General features: G+C 55.3%; 1 protein-coding gene across 1 annotated transcript; it reads left to right on the top strand.

The window, feature by feature from the left end:
- The first annotated feature begins 7,686 nt into the window (after nucleotides 1-7,686).
- On the top strand, nucleotides 7,687-11,654 carry NHLH1 (nescient helix-loop-helix 1). The gene is made up of 2 exons (XM_043878946.1): nucleotides 7,687-7,969; nucleotides 10,991-11,654. Exon 2 carries the CDS (start codon nucleotides 11,162-11,164, stop codon nucleotides 11,561-11,563), a length of 402 nt encoding a protein of 133 aa, XP_043734881.1. The 5' UTR covers nucleotides 7,687-7,969; nucleotides 10,991-11,161; the 3' UTR covers nucleotides 11,564-11,654.
- Nucleotides 11,655-16,066: the final 4,412 nt, after the last annotated feature.

Raw genomic sequence — 16,066 nt, 5'->3', positions numbered from 1 at the left:
GAGAAATCACAGCCTCTCCACCGTGCTCTGGCAGCACACGGAGGGGTTCAAGGCCGTGGTGGTGGCATTTAGAAAGCTGCGGAGAGGAGGAGGCACTTGGGCAGCGAGTTAGAGCTCAGCGGGTTTGGAAGCACAGAGCCGGGAAAAGGCGCGGGTCCCGTTGGAGAACCGTGGGTGGTTCAGTGCGCCTGAGCCATAGAAACTGCAGGCAGTGAGGCTGGGGCGGGTCACAGAGACCTTGGGTGGCATGCTGAGCAGTCTGGGCTCTGTCAGCGGGCATGTTGTAGACCAAAACGAGTAGTTTTACACTCTTCTAGAAAGAATCTGCCCTAGGGAGGTACTCGAATTCCCTGGGTCCTCACAGGCAGAATTCTGGAGTGTGGCAGAGCTGTTGGATGTTGCTGGGAAGGGTCTGAATCAGCTGAGAGTGGGAGCGAGCCTGCAGGAGTGGCGCCTGAAGCCAGCCTTCTCCCCTCTCTGCTGGCCAAGAGCCTGTCTCCAGCGTGCATGGAGACAGCAGAGACGGAGAGGCGCTGGCCGTTTCAGAGTCCTAAGCACTCCTCTTAGTTTCCTGATAGAACTGTTTACCTTTGCAAATCCTGCTGAGAGGAGGTGATTTTTCCCGAGGTTTCTCTCCAAGTTCCCTCAGGGGGCTGTTTGGGGTTTGGGGATGCGGGGGAAATAAACCCTGCCGCTTTCCCTCCACCACACCCCTCCCGGTTTGAGCTGTAGAAGCTGCTCCGTGCTGGCGGGAGCTGAGCACAGCTGCCACCATCGCCTGGGCCCACTCCACGCCTCCCTCGGCCAACAGGTCTCCCAGCGGACAAAGCACTAAGCTCCCTCATCCTGCTGGCAGTTTCGGGAAGTGGGGAAGTGGCTGAGAACCAGTGAGGGGGCTGAACAGAGAAGCAGAGGGTTGGGAAGAATCAAGGGGCGGGGTGGGCAGGAGAGAAGGATACAGGATGTCAGCTTTCCGTTCTCCATCCTTTAGTCCCCGCCACCTAGGGAGGAAATCAGCAAAGCTTGTCTTTGGCCTGCCACACTATGCCTACCCCACCCTCCCTCCACTCCCCAAATCTTACAAAACGAGAAAACATGGTTTGTGGGGAGGCCAGGCTCCATGAAGGGGCTTTGACCCTCACTGGGGTCCCCTGTCTGAGACCACAGTCTGACTCCTCACCTGCCTCCCTCTGTGTCCCAGAAACCACACAGGACCGACCAGCAGCATCGTAAGGCCACAGACTTAACTCCTTAGCCTCCCTCTTCTCTCTCGGTCCAAGGCCTTGCTCAGCCCTGCACCTTCTGAAATCTGTCATTCCCTGCCCGCACCGTGCTCCCAGGGCTTCCCTCCCTCCCTCCTACGCGCTGCTAGTTCCCACTGCGCCTTCTCTTCCCCCCCCCCCCCGCACACGTGCACAGTTGAATAACTGACCACCCTGCTCCGGGACCCAGTCTGGCCTGTTTCCCCTCTGTGACACCTGGCCCCTGGAGACGAGACTGAAGGCTTTGCTGTTGCCTGGTCTCTCTTTCCCGGCTTCTCCGAGTCAAGGGTTCACTCTTCTGCTTCCCACGTCTGGGGCACTGCTCCCGGGGCGCATCCTGGGAGGAGGTGTTCCCATCCAGTCTGGTGTTCTGCACCCACGTCCCACCTTGTTCAAAAGGACTTTGTTTCTTCCGGGGACCATATATGATAAGACCTTAGGAACTGTGTTTATGGTCTAACTCATTTGATAGATGGGGAAAGGGCAGCTCAGAGGAGTGACGTGGCTTGCTGAAGGCTCCACAGCATATTGGAGCTGTGTGAGACATTTCTTATATCTGCACTGGCAGCTACAGCGGTAATAAACATTTATTGAGCCTGACAATGAGCAAGGCACTCTGTCCCAGCATCATAAAAGGGTGTGAGATACGGCACCTTCCCGTAGAGACCTGGGATCCAGAGTCTCGATGGCACATGGGATAAATCACCAGGCCAGGCAGCATTTGCTCCCTGCAAAATCAGTACTATAAACAGGCTCTGCCTGAGTTCAGAGGATGGAAGGTTTGCTCTGGGCAGGCTTGTAGGGAGGAGTTTGAAGTTGTGGGAAGGGCTCAGGACCAGATTTTCTGGAGTAGCTCCAATGCTCTGTGTGACTTTGGAAAGGGCACTCCCCTCTCTGGGCCCCGTGTTTTCATCTGTGGAGTCAGACCAGGCTGTCGTCTGAGGCCCAGCCCTGCCCTGTGCCTCTCTCCCCTTTTCCCTTTCATTGTAAACCCCTCAGGGCAGGGCATGGCTTGAAGGGTTGGCTGATTCACGAGCTTTCTAAGGTGGTTAGAAAGTTCTCCCATGGGTGAGGGAGGCCTCGGCGAGGGCGGGGTGGGTGTGGGGGGCTGATCGCCCTCTAACGTGGGGACAGATGACTGTGGGTAGTGGCATAGCGTGGTAAATATGCCATCCTGAAACTCAGCCTCCCCAACTCAAAACAAGCTTGGTGGGGGTTGCTGAAGTGACCTTTGGGAAGCAGAGAGCCTTGGAAGGTCAGGGTCAGGTGGGATTTGATTTCTTCCGGAGCCCCACACTCAGAAAGTAGAGGGGCTTGCACATAGCTGTGGTGAAGGGGGCAGCTGGAGCCCCTGTCCCCATCCGGAGAGGACATGGAGGCAGGAGTGGAGGGGGCATCTCAGGAGGCCTGAGGAGATGATGCAACTGTGAGTAAATGTTACCCGCGCTGGCTCTGGCTGGCTGGCTGCTCAGGGGCTGGGGGCTGGGACCCCAGAGTCCCCTCCTTCCCCCATCAACTGAGGAGGAGCTAGAGAAACTGGAGGGAAAGAAGGAACAACAGAGCTGAAAGGATATCTGGGAAAAGAAAAAAGGAGGGAAGGGCAAGTGGCAGTAGGCAATCCTCGTTGGGCTGAAGGAGGGAAGGAGCCCTGGAGCCTGCGAGGGAGCTGAGCCTGAGGGGAGAGAGGCCGGGCGGGCGGGCGTGGCCAGGGGGAGTGGGCCCAGGGCTGGCGGTGACAGATGGGTGGACACAAAGAGGAGGGCTTGGGGGAGACAGATGGATGGGGAGGGAGCAGGAGAGGCTGCGGGGGGGCGGGAGGGGGTGGGCAGTGGTCGGAGGAAGCCCTAATGAGATTGAGCACGGGCCCAGAGCTGGGGAGAGGTGAGCGGAGAGAAGAAAGGGGAGGCTGCCCGAGGACACAAAGGCGGCGAGGCCTGGGGGCCGGGGTGAGAGAGGCCTCGGGCTTCCAGCGGGCTGGCGGCAGAGAAAGGGGCAGGTTGTGTTGTTCGCCAGGGTGGCGGAGACCCGCTGTCACCTGGGGGCACAGAGAGGTGCAGACAGGGAGACAGGGAGAGCACGTGGAAGCAGCCAAGGAGGGGGGAAGGAAGCAAGGAAGAAGATCCCAGGCACACCGTGGCTCCTGCCCAGAGGCTCCTGTGGCCCAGAGCACAGCTGATAACAGCCCTGCCCCCAGCCACTCCTGGGGAAGGGTCGGGCAGTGTGGCGCAGCGAGGGTTAACGCCGTCTGCTCTCCCTGCCAGTCGCTTGCCTGGTTGGGTCCCCAGGGCTCCCCACATATGTCACCCCCTCTCCTGCCAAACCCACGGCTTCCAGCTCCTCCAGGCCCCACCCCCACCCTCAAGGAGCAGGCCCCTGCCCCTGTGTCTTCCCTACCTGCCCCTCCTCCCTTCCTCCCCCAACCACCTACCTCACAGGCCTGCAGTGTGGTGATGAAAAGAGATGGTGAGTAACAATCCGCAAAAAAGTGAATGCCTATAAAATGCAAAACAGGAATAAAGCCACAGAGCCACATTCATCCTCCCACCCCCCATCCCCATCCTCCGGCCCTCCATACAGCAAAGACCCTTATACAACTCCCAGGGTTCTCCTCCCCACTCAGAGCCTGGAGCTGCTGGCAACCCAAGTTGACCTCCGAGCTCCCCCCAGCCTCCCTCAGTCATCATGCCTCATATACATGTGCAGAGAAACTTCTTGCCACCTTGGAATCACAGTGCACGACCTAAGGGCTTAGGGTGCCCAACGCTTCCCCATGCATAGTGGCACAAGAGCCCTGAGCGCGGTAACACTGTCCCCCTGTCACAGATGACAAAGTCGGTGCAGTCAAGGTTAATGATGTGTCCACGGCCACCAGGACTCAGACCCGGGTCTGCTGGTCCCAAGTTCAGTAGAATTAGTAGTGCTGCCCACCACTCCTTGTTTTCAGCTCCTTCTCATTACCACGTGGTGGCTCCGCCGGTGAAGAATCCACCTGCAGTGCAGGAGACCCGGCTTCGATCCCTGCCTTGGGAAGATCCCCTGGAGAAGGGCAACGGCAACCCACTCCAGTGTTCTTGCCTGGAGAATCCCATGGGCAGAGGAGCCTGGTGGGCTACAGTCCACGGGGTCACAAGAGTCGGACATGAATTAGCAAATAAACCACAATGATCATCTCATGTGCATGCATGCATGCTAAGTCACTTCAGTCATGTCCAACTCTGCGACCCCATGGACTGTAGCCCACCAGGCTCCTCTGCCCATGGGATTCTCCAGGCAAGAACACTGGAGTGGGTTGCTGTGCCCTTCTCCAGGGGATCTTCCTGACCTAGAGATCAACGAACCTGTGTCTCTTGTATCTCCTGCATTGGTAGGTGGGTTCTTTACCACTAGTGCCACCTGGGAAGCCCTCTTTATCACATGCTGAGAAGGAAATGGCAACCCACTCCAGTGTTCTTGCCTGGAGAATCCCATGGGCAGAGGAGCCTGGTGGGCTACAGTCCATGGGGTCGCAAAGAGTCAGACATGACTGAGCGACTTCACTTTATGTTCTTTTTAGCTACTCTCCCAAGGAACAGAAACTGATCTCTGCGTGAAGACTGGGGCTGGAGGCTCCAAAGTCCTGGGCCCTGGAAGGACGGCAGAGAAGGCAGAGGTTGTCCTAGAGCACTCTCTCACCCCTCTGTACCATCAGCCCTCAGCTCACACTGGGTACAGCCTGGCCAGGTGCTCCAGGGATGGAGGCTGGAGGGCCACGGTAGCTGAGCCAAACTGCTTCCAAGGAGGGAGGCTGGGCATAGGATCTGGTTTCTGTCTCCCATCTCCACCCTGCCATGCTTCCTTTCTGCTTGATGGTCTTTCCAGGCTCTGCCCGTTTTTCTCACTGTCTGACCCTTGGGAAGCCAGGCCTCACCATGTCGGTAATGGTCCCTCACTCTGTAGCCCTATTTGTCATGTCTCCCCAGCTTGTCTCCCTGGCTCCAGTAATCTTTTTGTTTCCTCACAACACTCTGTGCTCTGCCTCCCTCGTGTCTGTATCTCCATGCTGTCTCAGAGTCCCTCAGGACTCTCCCAGCATTGGTTTCTGTCCATCCCTGAATATCTGTGTATTCTCCACAACCGCGATTCACCCAGCTCTGTCCCCTAACCATCTCCTCTTTTCAGGTCTCTCCCCACATCTCTGTCCCCCTGTATCTTGCATCCCCGAGTCTTTCACAAAGCCTTGGCAACCTGGCAACTCTGCTCCCATCTTCTCTCTTTTATCTCTGTCTCCCCTACACCTCCATCTCCCCATTAGGAGTCTTCCCATTTCTCTACGTCTTTCCCATGTCTGCAACCTAATGACGCTGTTTTCTCATCTTTCCTCTATCTCAATATCTCCCCATGTCTCCCACTTCCTTTCCTCTGTTTCCTCTCCATCTCCCAGTTGTTCTGTATCTTTCCTCTCCTCCATGGCACTCTCTCCTGAATCTCTTAGTCTCCCAATTTCCTTGGATGGGGTGGAGGGCAGGAGGGTGGGGGAGGTAGGATTGTTGTTGCTGGGGGCTCATTAGGTAGAGATTGGTTTTTAATCAGCACCATGGCAATGATGATGCAAGAACTGAGATGCCACCTGATCCCCTGCCCCCCAGCCCCCCTCCTCAAACCTCCTTCCCCCTCCAGCTCAGCCCATCTGCTGGCGCCTGGGCACCTGTCTGGGCCTGCCCAGGTGGGATTTGGCACCTCCCAGACCTGGGAGTGGGGAGGGATGGGGGAGCTTGGGAAAGAATTACAGGACTCCCCTTTGGGAATGCCTTACCCTGCAGAAAGCCCAGAAAAGGTTGATCAGCAATGGGGAAATGGCAAATGCTTCCAGAAGTCTGAAGGTAGGCTGTGCTCCTACTAAGGTCCAGGCCCATGACAAGCATTATCTTACTTAATCTCCCTGGCAACCTAAGTGGCAGCTATAGTTAATCCCATTTTACAGAAAAGAAAGGTTGAGGTTCAAGAGGGTTTCCCAGGTGGTGCTAGTGGTGAAGAATCCACCTGCCACTGCAAGGAATGCCAGAAATGTGGGTTCAATCCCTGGGTCGGAAGATCCCCTGTAGAAGGAAATCACAACCCACTCCAGCATTCTCACCTGGAAAATTCCGTGGACAGAGGAGCCTGGCTGGCTACAGTCCAGAGGGTCGCTAAGAGTTGGACGTGACTGAGGTTCAAGAGGTTAAGTTACTTGTCCAAAGTCACACAGCCGACAGAGCTTTCTTCACGGTAGCACACAGTCTCTGGAGTCTTCCCAGCCATGGTTCATTTTTGGATCTTCACAAAGGCTCAATGAAGATGCTCAGCAGCTGAGTGGGGAAGAGAACTTTGGGTACTGAAGCATAGCCTGCTGCCTCTCTGTGGGGCTTCCCTTGCTCCCTGCTCCTGCCACCCTGCATCACAGATACACACACCCTCAGATACACACATGCATGCACACACAGGCTGGAGGCAGCTGAGCTACTGATGTGAACTTAATCAATGCCCATTTGCATATTATTTTATAGCTGGTTTTCCGCATTGCTCATCTGATGCCCCAGCGTGCTTGACGCCTGCCTGGGTGCCCTGCCCTCCTCCCCCAGTGTCCTTCCCACCCCGGTTCCTCCTCTCTTGGCACTGCTGCGCTCTGCTCCATTTAGCCTTACCTCTTTCCTCCTTAGAGTCCCCAATTCCCAGTGGGTCCGACTGGGCCAGCCAGCCTAGAAAAATTCTTTGTACGATCTGTGGCAGGCATCTGACCCCACTCCTCCTCTGGTGATGGGGTAGGTGGGAGGCTGGGGGCTGGGAGGGTGCGGTGAATCCCAAGGGTGATGAGGGCAGGGGCCTGAACAGTAGCCACAGGTAGCCTGGCAAGGGGGCTGGTGGGAACCAGCTTTACGAAGAATGAGATCTTGGTGAGTGTAAGGACTCTAGGTTCCTCATCTGTGCCTTAGTGCTGTCCACTTGCTCTTTTCTAGACTTCCCTGTTAGTGCCTTGGGGAGCCTTTTTCCCAGGGAAAAGGAGACAGTGGAAGGGGCTAGCATAGTCCAGCTGGGACTCAGGATGGGACCAGGGTTTAACCTGGCTTGCCAGGGGCCTCTGTCCCTGCCGCCTCTGGTGTGAGAGACTGAGGGGGTTCATCTGTGATCCTGCCCTGGCTCTCGCCCCAGCCCCACCCCTTCCCCAGCTCTCCATTTCTTGCTTATGAAATATGCATGGAGAACAGATGTCCCTGCTCCCCCACTCCCCGCCCCCCCCAGGGCCAGCCCCCGCCCCCCCGCTCCCAGGGGGGTTCCCAGATCTCTCTGCCAATGGCTGCCTGGCCTGACTGTTTAATATTGATGAGGAAGGGGGGCTGGGCCAGCCAATGGGGAGCTGGGGGTGTGTGTGTGTATCTCCATATATATACATAGGGCTGGGCCAGCTCAGGTGTGTGTCTGTGAGTGTGAATGTGTGTGTGTGCATGTGAGAGTGGGTGGCCCCAGTGACCTGGCTAAGCTCACCACCTCCACCTGGGCCCTCTATCCCCAACATGTGTACCCCTCTCTTCTGCCCCGGAGCCTGTGCAGCCCGGCCACGCTGCCCTGGAGAGGTCTAGAAAGCTGGTCAGTAACTTTGCAGACGGATGAGCTCTGAGCAGCCAGAGGAGACTGGGGCTGTCCGCGCAGCCCCCTGTCCTGCCAGTTTGGATCCCCTCGCAGGGTCCTCCTAGGTAAAGGGGGAAACCATGGGCTGGGAAGGCTGGGCGTGTCCCTCCCAATCTCTGGCTCAAGTCCCCTCCCAGAGCCTCCCTCCAGTTCTGTCTCGCGCTGCGTCTCTCTGGACCTCCCTCTTACCCACTTCTCCCCTTGGACTCTTTGTGCCTGTCATTCTCAGTTGGGCTGGGGATGGCAGAAGCGGGGCAGGAAGTCCTTCCCCGGATGCTTGGAACTGCAGATCTTCGGAGCCTGGAACTTTGACAGCAGAAGTGGCTTTTGGGGTGAGGACTGACTTGATGGGTAAACAGACGCTGCCGTGCAGACTGGAGTTGGGGAGGACAGTGGGGCAGGTGGACATGGGACTGGGGTCAGATCGGGAGCAGATGGAGTGGGTTGGGGGAAGGAAGGGTAAAGTGATCAGGGATGAAGGAATGTGGGGACCAGGGAGAGGGAGAAGTGGGCTGTGATTGATGTGGAGAACCCGGCAGCTGAACTCCTGGAGCATGGGAGTGGGGAGTTGCAGCACTAAACATATTGGGAGGTGCTGACTTCAGAGCCTCCTATGCTATCGCCAGGCATTCTTTCTTGTTCCTTTGAATCCTGGAGTTTGGAGTGTGTCCTAAATTTTAGCACTCACATCCTTGTGTTTTTTGTTATGGTTGTGTGTGTACACGCATCAGATGGTGATGATCTCACACCCCTCAACCCTCAGAGCTTACTGTTAGTGAACTATTCAGTTGAGGCTCTTTTCTGCATGGTGGGGCGGGGCAAGGCTAGGGAGTCGTGACCCCTGTGAAGGTCTGCTTCAGGCAGGAGAACTCAGGCTGGCGAGGAAGGGGAGACGGTGATGGTGAAGGAGCCTCTGTGCCTCTGTTTCTGGAAGTTAAGTCCGCAGAGCCCCCATTGAGTGATCCGCTGTTTTGGCTTGACATTCCCCCAGAGCGAAGCCCTTTCCTCAGCCTTTCCTGGGCCATGTTCCAGCTGCCTATCCCTAACCTCCTCTGCTCCCAGAGACAAGCAAACCTTAGCCAAGCCCCAGACAGAGGTCCCCAAAAGCTATCCCCATCCTCCTCTGCAGACCATCTCTGAACTGCCCTTGAGCTGGGGGAGGGTGTGGAATGGAGAGCTGATTACATTCCCTTTCCCCAGTCTTCCTTGCACAGTTGCCGAAAGGGCCAGGGAACTGCAAGGTTGAGAGTGCTGATGACAGAGCTGGAGGAAGGGGCTATCTTGGGCGGGGGGACCGTTGCCAAAGGAGCTACGTCCCCCTGATTCTAGTGGTCAGGGTGGTAGGATCTGACGTCTGCTACGGTCCTGTCGTGTGGGGCTTGGGGGCTGGGAAGGGCTGAGCTGGGTAGCCGTGCTGAGCTCCATATGCCCCAGTCCACTCTACAAAGGGCAGTCTGCCTGTTTATCACCCGCACCCCTCCACACACACATACAGAAGCAGCCAGGGTGGAGAGGGGCCCTGGGAGGGAGGGGATGGCAGGGCCAAGGCTTGCAATGTTGCCATCACAACTGGGAGAGGTTTACAGCCACAGCCCATCTCTCTTGGAGCCGTGGCTTGCTCAGTCCTCCGTCCTTTTAATTATTAAACTTTTTTTTTTTATTGTGATAAAAACACATAACATAAAATTAGAAATTTTAAGTGTATGGTTCAGTAATGTTAAGTATATTCACATTGTTGTGAAACAGAGCTCCAGAACTTTTTCATCTTGTAAACCTGAAACTCTGTAACTTTTTAGCAATACCTCCCCTACTCCTGGCCTCAGGCTCTGAAGCATCATTCTACTTTCTGCTTCTACTTTCTCTTAACTACTTAGATACATAATAGAAGTGGAATCATATAATATTTGTATTTTTGCAACTGATTTATTTCACTTAGCATAATGTCCTCAAGGTTCTTCCATATTGTAGCATTGGTGATAGGATTTTCTTCCCTTTTAAGGCTGAATAATATTCCATTGTGAGTATATGCCACATTGTTTAATCCATGCATCTTTTGATGTACATTTGGGTTGTTTCCATATTTTGATTATTGTGAATAATGCTACAGTGAACATGGGGGTGCAGATATCTCTTCAAGATCCTGATTTTGATTCTCTTGGACATATACACAGAAGTGGGATTGCTAGATCATATGGTACTTCTATTTTTAATTTTTAAAGGAAACTGTATACTCTTTCCATAGCAGTTGCACCATTTTACAATCCCACCAATAGGGCAAAGTATTCCAATTTCTCCCTATCCTGTTATGTGTGTGTGTGTGTTTGACAATAATCATCCTAACAAGTGTGAGGTTACATCTGATTGTGATTTTGATTTGCATTTCTCTGATGATTAGTGATGTTGATCATCTTTTCTTATGTTTGCTGGCCATTTGTATGTCATCTTTGGAGAAATGTCTTCAAGTCCTTTGCCCATGTCTTGGTCAAGTTTTTTTTTTTTTTTTTTTTCATTGAACTGTGGGAATTCTTTGTAATACTCTGGATATTAATCCTTTATCATCCATATTATTTGCAAATATTCTCTCCTGTTGCCTTTTCAGTCTGCTGATTGTGTCCTTTGATGCACAGGCGACTTTTAAGTTTGATGTAGTCCCATTTGTCTATTTCTGCTTTTGTTACTTGTTCTTTTGGTGTCATATGTGAGAAATCATTGCCAAGTCCAATGTCATGAAGTTTTCCCCTGCCTTTGCTTCTAGGAGCTACAGCGTTAGGTCCTACAGGTAGGTCTTTAACCCTCTTGTTCAGCTTTATCCTGCCCCGTATTCTTCTCATGGGTTCTCCTCCTTTCCTGTTGCTGACTTTCTGGGTCTCCTCCCTTCCTTCCAGCTTTCCTCTTACGTCTTCACACGGTGGCCACCTGCTCCTCTCTCTTGCTCCCCACCTCCCCATGTTTCTGCTGTCCTTTCCGCAAGCTTACAGTACCTCCCCGCTCCCAGCCCACCTTAAACCTTCCTCCCGGCTCCCCACCTCTGAGCTGTCCCCTCCTTCCTGCCTCTGACCGTATTCATTTCCCCTTCTTTCTTCCAGACTCCCGACCAGAGCCCTGACCATGGACCCCTGACGCGGCTCCGACTTCCTGAGTTCAGTGGAGACCTCCCCACCCCCGGCCCTTCCTGCCCCTCCCGCCGCCAGCTTTCAGGCTCCCAGAGGGAGGGGTGGGGAGGGGGTCCTGGGCTCACGGGGCGGGGGGCATCCATCATGATGCTCAACTCAGACACCATGGAGCTGGACCTGCCCCTCACCCACTCGGAGGCCGAGTCCGGCTTCAGCGACTGTGGGGGCGGGGCGGGCCCCGGCGGGGCGGGGCCCGGGGGGCCGAGAGGGGGCCCGGCCCGGGGCCTGGAGCCCGCAGAGCCGGGCAGGAAAGACCTGCAGCACTTGAGCCGCGAGGAGCGCCGGCGCCGGCGGCGCGCCACGGCCAAGTACCGCACGGCCCACGCCACGCGGGAACGGATCCGTGTGGAAGCCTTCAACCTGGCCTTCGCCGAGCTGCGCAAGCTGCTGCCCACGCTGCCCCCCGACAAGAAGCTTTCCAAGATTGAGATCCTGCGCCTGGCCATCTGCTACATCTCCTACCTGAACCACGTGCTGGACGTGTGAACGCGGCCTGCCTCCCCCTGGGTCCACCCGTCTGCCCCGCGCCTCGCCGGGGTCCCTGCTCACCCGCTCCCTGCTTAGAACGGCCTCTCCTTCCTGAGCCCCCGCACCTCGGCATGGCATGTCCCCGCGGGCCCCGGGCCCGGGCAGAGTGCCCACATGAAGGCGACTTTCCCTGACTCACCCAGGCCCCCGGAGGGCTCCTCTCTGGGTACCTTCCACGGGTCGTGGTCGGGGCCCAGCTGATTAGAAATGTTCGCTGGGCTGGCGGGTATAGTCTTGGCGTCTCCCCCCTTGGCTCGCTCATGGGCTGCTGCCTCTCCTACTCCTAGTCCCAAATTTTCAGAGACTTCCCTGCCCCTTCCCCAGACCCCAGCTCTGCCTCCCACCCTCGTTCTACCCCGCCCCAGCTTCTCCTGCCCATAGCAGGGAGGGGGCATGGGAACAAGAAGGGGGAAGGCTGGGATTGGAGTGGGGTGGGCTTTTCTCAAGCATCTCAGTCTAGCCCTGGGAGGCAGGGGCCCGGGGAGTTAGCTCCTCTGAGGGGCATCTCAGTAGCTGGGAACTGTGGGAAAACTCCCTGTTTTCTATCTCTTTCCTGAGGCTTAGCTTATACAGACCTCGGTTCTTACTTGGTGGTGAGTGCCTTGCCCTCTCTGAGCTATTTGGCCCTCTCCCTTCCCCTTCCACCCAACCATCCCAGTTTGCTTCTTCCTTGTGTTCAGCTAGAGAAAGGGAAACCTAGATCTTGGGGTAGGGGAGCCTGTCCCCAGACTCAGCCCAGAGTATCTGCAAAAGGCCCAGCAGGGGGTGGGCTGGATCTGCTTCCTCCTTCCCCGCCCACCACAGAGTTGTGAGAAACCCCACTCTGTCCGATGCAGGGGTTATGCCCTGTTATTGCCCTCCGGGAAAGCTCAGCTCTTCTGCCCCGTGACTTGTTCATTGTATTTTTTTCTCTTTCCTTAAGCTGCCTTTAGCAGGGGAGAGACCCCTACCCCACCCCTCCTTAAGGCCCTCTTGTCCCCACCATCCCCCCCCCCCCCACGTTGCTGAGCCCACCTGCTCACTAGCTGGGGTCAGTGACAGAATGAAGGGCCGGAGGACCCGTGTAGAAGAGATGCAGTCCCACACTTCCCATGTTCCACCTCCCTCACACCAAACTCCTCGCTCTACAAGGATGTTATTTATTTACGTATTTATTTATTTATTCATCTATTTATTTACTTATTTATTTATAAATATTACTATTTATTGCCGAGTCGTGCACTTTGGGGTAGAGTGAGGAGGCTCCTGGCAGCCCTCGCCTGGCCTCTCTTACTTCCTCCCTGGTTATTCCCTTCCCTTTCTTGTTCCTTCTGCAACTCCAGGTGTGTGGGGGATCCCTTTCCCTCACCACACCCATATCCCCTCCTAGGATCCATCTGTCCTGACACCCTAATCCTCTGGGATGATACCCCCTTTACCCTCCCAGAGCTCCTGGACCCTCCGTCAGCTCCCTTCATCCCCAGGCAATCCCACCCCAGTCCTGCCTGCTTCTCTTCTCTTCCCAGCCCTCCCCAGGATCCTCACTTCTTCCCAAGAACCCCTCCCCAAAAGCGGGCCCTCAGGGGCCTGTGTCCCATGTGTGAGTCCCTCCTGTTGCAGTTCTGATTTCATATACAAGGAAAAATTAAAGTGACCTCATTCTAGCACCAGGTACGGCTGTGGATCATTCGACTGGGTTGGGACGCTGGATTGCAGGTTATGGTAGGGCAGGCATTGAGGGTCCCAAGCTTTGAAGACTTCTTATGGGGTCACGAGAGCTCATTATGGTGGGAAAATTAAAAAAGAGAGAAGAGGGATGCCAGTGTGTGCAGGGGACTGTGTAGCAGGTCCTAGGCTCCTCCACCTAAAGTGGAGTACCTCCATCTTGATACCCATCCAGGGACACTTTCTGACTCTTCTGATGTGCTTCTGCTCCTGCTCTCTGTGGATCAGAGAAGGAGCCAAGTGTCCCAGTAGAACCCGTGTTAAACGTGTGTCTGTGGGTCCCTGCTGCTGGGCTGTGCAACAATTCACGCCATGACTATGAATCATTATTGCCTCTGAGCTGGGTCAAAATTCCTTGCAGTCACAATTCTTGGCCCATTTTGTGTTCCTCAGCTTTTGGATACAGGGAAGAACACAGTGGAGCACCTGGGACTAAGAGGGAAATAGGGGCCGGGATACAAAGGAGAGCTGAAGGAATCTCAGAGGAGTCCGGGGAGCAGCTCTAAAGTTACCCTAGAGACAAGGGAACTGAAGTCCAGAGAAGACAAGAGCCCACAGTCACACAGCTGGTTAGGGGAAGAGAGGAAGTTCAAACCCAGATTGTTTCGTGTCCTATACTGCCAATACCTCTCTGCTTCTCTGAAATGACCCAGCCTGCCAGGTGGTGCTCTAGGGATTCCTATTTTAACAGGAACTTCGATAAACTAGAGAGTATTCAGAGTTGTGTGGTCAAGAAGGCAGCACACACTTCACTTCTGTGAAGCCTGGAAATAGCTTCACAGAAGGAACAGGTGAAAAACCGAGGATATGTGTCTTTACAAGTGTAGAGAAAGTGAGTGTCGCTCAGCTGTGTCCAACTTTTGTGACTCCATGGACTGTAGCCCGCCAGGCTCCTCTGTCCATGGAGTTTTCCAGGCAAGAATACTGGAGTGGGTAGCCATTTCCTTCTCCAAGGGATCTTCCCAACCCAGGGATTGAACCCATTGAACAATCCAGGTCTCATGCATTGCCGGCAGATTCTTTACTGTTTGAGCTACCAGGGAAGCCCTTTACAAGTGTGCATTTAGGGACAATAGGATACCCATCTTCAAATATTGAAAGAAAAACAAAAACAGACATTCTATGAGGCCCCAGGAGGCAGAATGAAGACCAACAGATGGAAGTGACAGGAAACAAGACTTTTAACTCCAAAAAACTTTGCAACATCTGGAGCTGTCCAGCAGTGGGAGTGCCTGCCTCAAGGAGGAGGAGTCCAAAAAGGCAGAATTACCAGTGAGTCATTCCTGCAGAGAGGAACCACTGGCTAGGTAAACTTGAAGATCCTTTCAACCATAAGGTCCCAGCACTGGGTGGAAAATGCTGGGGTGTCCTTCCGCACCTGATGGGGGCTGTTTTCATCTCTGATGGGCAAAGGATGACATCAGAAGCAGGAGCAGTTTGAGTTAGACTCAGGGAGGAACTCCCATAGAGGAAGAGGCTGACATCTTCCCTTCCCATCTGATTTGTATGAAATGTGCTCTGCCTAGAGCCTGGCAAGAGGGAGGGCTGAACAGAGACCAGGCAGAATCTGAGGACTACAAGGGGCCAGGGCTGGATGGGAACACAGAATTTGCTGACTCCAACACCCTTGTTTAAAAAGCAGGTAAAATGCAAAGGTGATGGAACTCCTCCGGGAGGGTGGATTTAGAACCGGTGTCTTCCATTCCTGGCCCCGAGGGCTTTGTGCTTTCCCCGGCACAGCAACCTCCATCCCCTGAGCGCCCTGCCTCTCTCTCAACACTTTGTCCCGCTGGAAAGCAGAAGGGGTTACTGGGCCCCTCCCCTCAAGGATCCCCGAGGGCCTGGGGGTGGTGAGAGGGGGCAGCTGCAGCTGTTCTACTGCTAGCTCCGAATTTCTTCAGATAATCAATTGGCCTCGCTGCCGCTCTGCTCCCCGGGACTGGAGATGAAGGAGGTGGGAGTGGGAGGGGGAAGGGAGCAGGGGGCCAGGCCCTGGGAGAGGAGACTGTCAGGGAGGTAGAAGTCCCTGGGTGAGGGGAAAGAGAGCACTCCGGAGCTAACATTCAGGGAGGAGGGCGGAACGGAGGGTTTTAGAGGAAGCATCTGGGGTCCTTGTTTCACAGCCTCCAACGTGCAGCACGTGGGGCCAGTGGGTGCGGAGGGGTGGTTTGGAGGCACCTGGCAAATGGGTCTTACTTACCCCTTCCTCCTGCAGCCCCTTCCCATCCAGCCCCGCCCCGTTCAGCTTTCCAAGGGCTCTTCCATCCACGGTTTCCTCCAGCCTTGACCCGCCAGTGCTGTCTGTCATAATTACTCCCCTCTGCCCCTGTGTCAGTAAACTCCACCCCTGGTGACAGACAGCAGGGCCTCAGGGGTTTGATAGAATGAAGGGGACCTCTTAGCCACTCCTGCCCTCCTCCTCTCACACACACACACACACGCGCGCGTGCACACACACGCACACACGCACACGTGCACACATGCGCGCACACACGTGCGCACAGACACGCGCACGCGCACACACATGCACACACGAGCGCACATGCACACACACATGCACACACACATGCGCGCGCACATGCACACACGCGCGGGCACAGACACACGCACGCACACACGCACACGTACACACACATGCACACACACGCAGACACGCACGCACGCACACACGCGCGTGCACACACATGCACACGCACATGCACAGACACATGCGCGCGCACATGCACACACGCGCGGGCACAGACACACGCACGCACA

The sequence above is a fragment of the Cervus elaphus genome, chromosome 20 (assembly GCF_910594005.1).
Source record: "Cervus elaphus chromosome 20, mCerEla1.1, whole genome shotgun sequence".
Classification (NCBI taxonomy): domain Eukaryota; kingdom Metazoa; phylum Chordata; class Mammalia; order Artiodactyla; family Cervidae; genus Cervus; species Cervus elaphus.
Note: the sequence above shows the minus strand (reverse complement) of the source record. Positions and strands in the feature narration are given on the sequence as shown.

Coding starts and splice junctions, on each gene's coding strand:
- NHLH1 (XM_043878946.1), top strand. CDS start 11,162: ATGATGCTCAACTCAGACACCATGGAGCTGGACCTGCCCCTCACCCAC.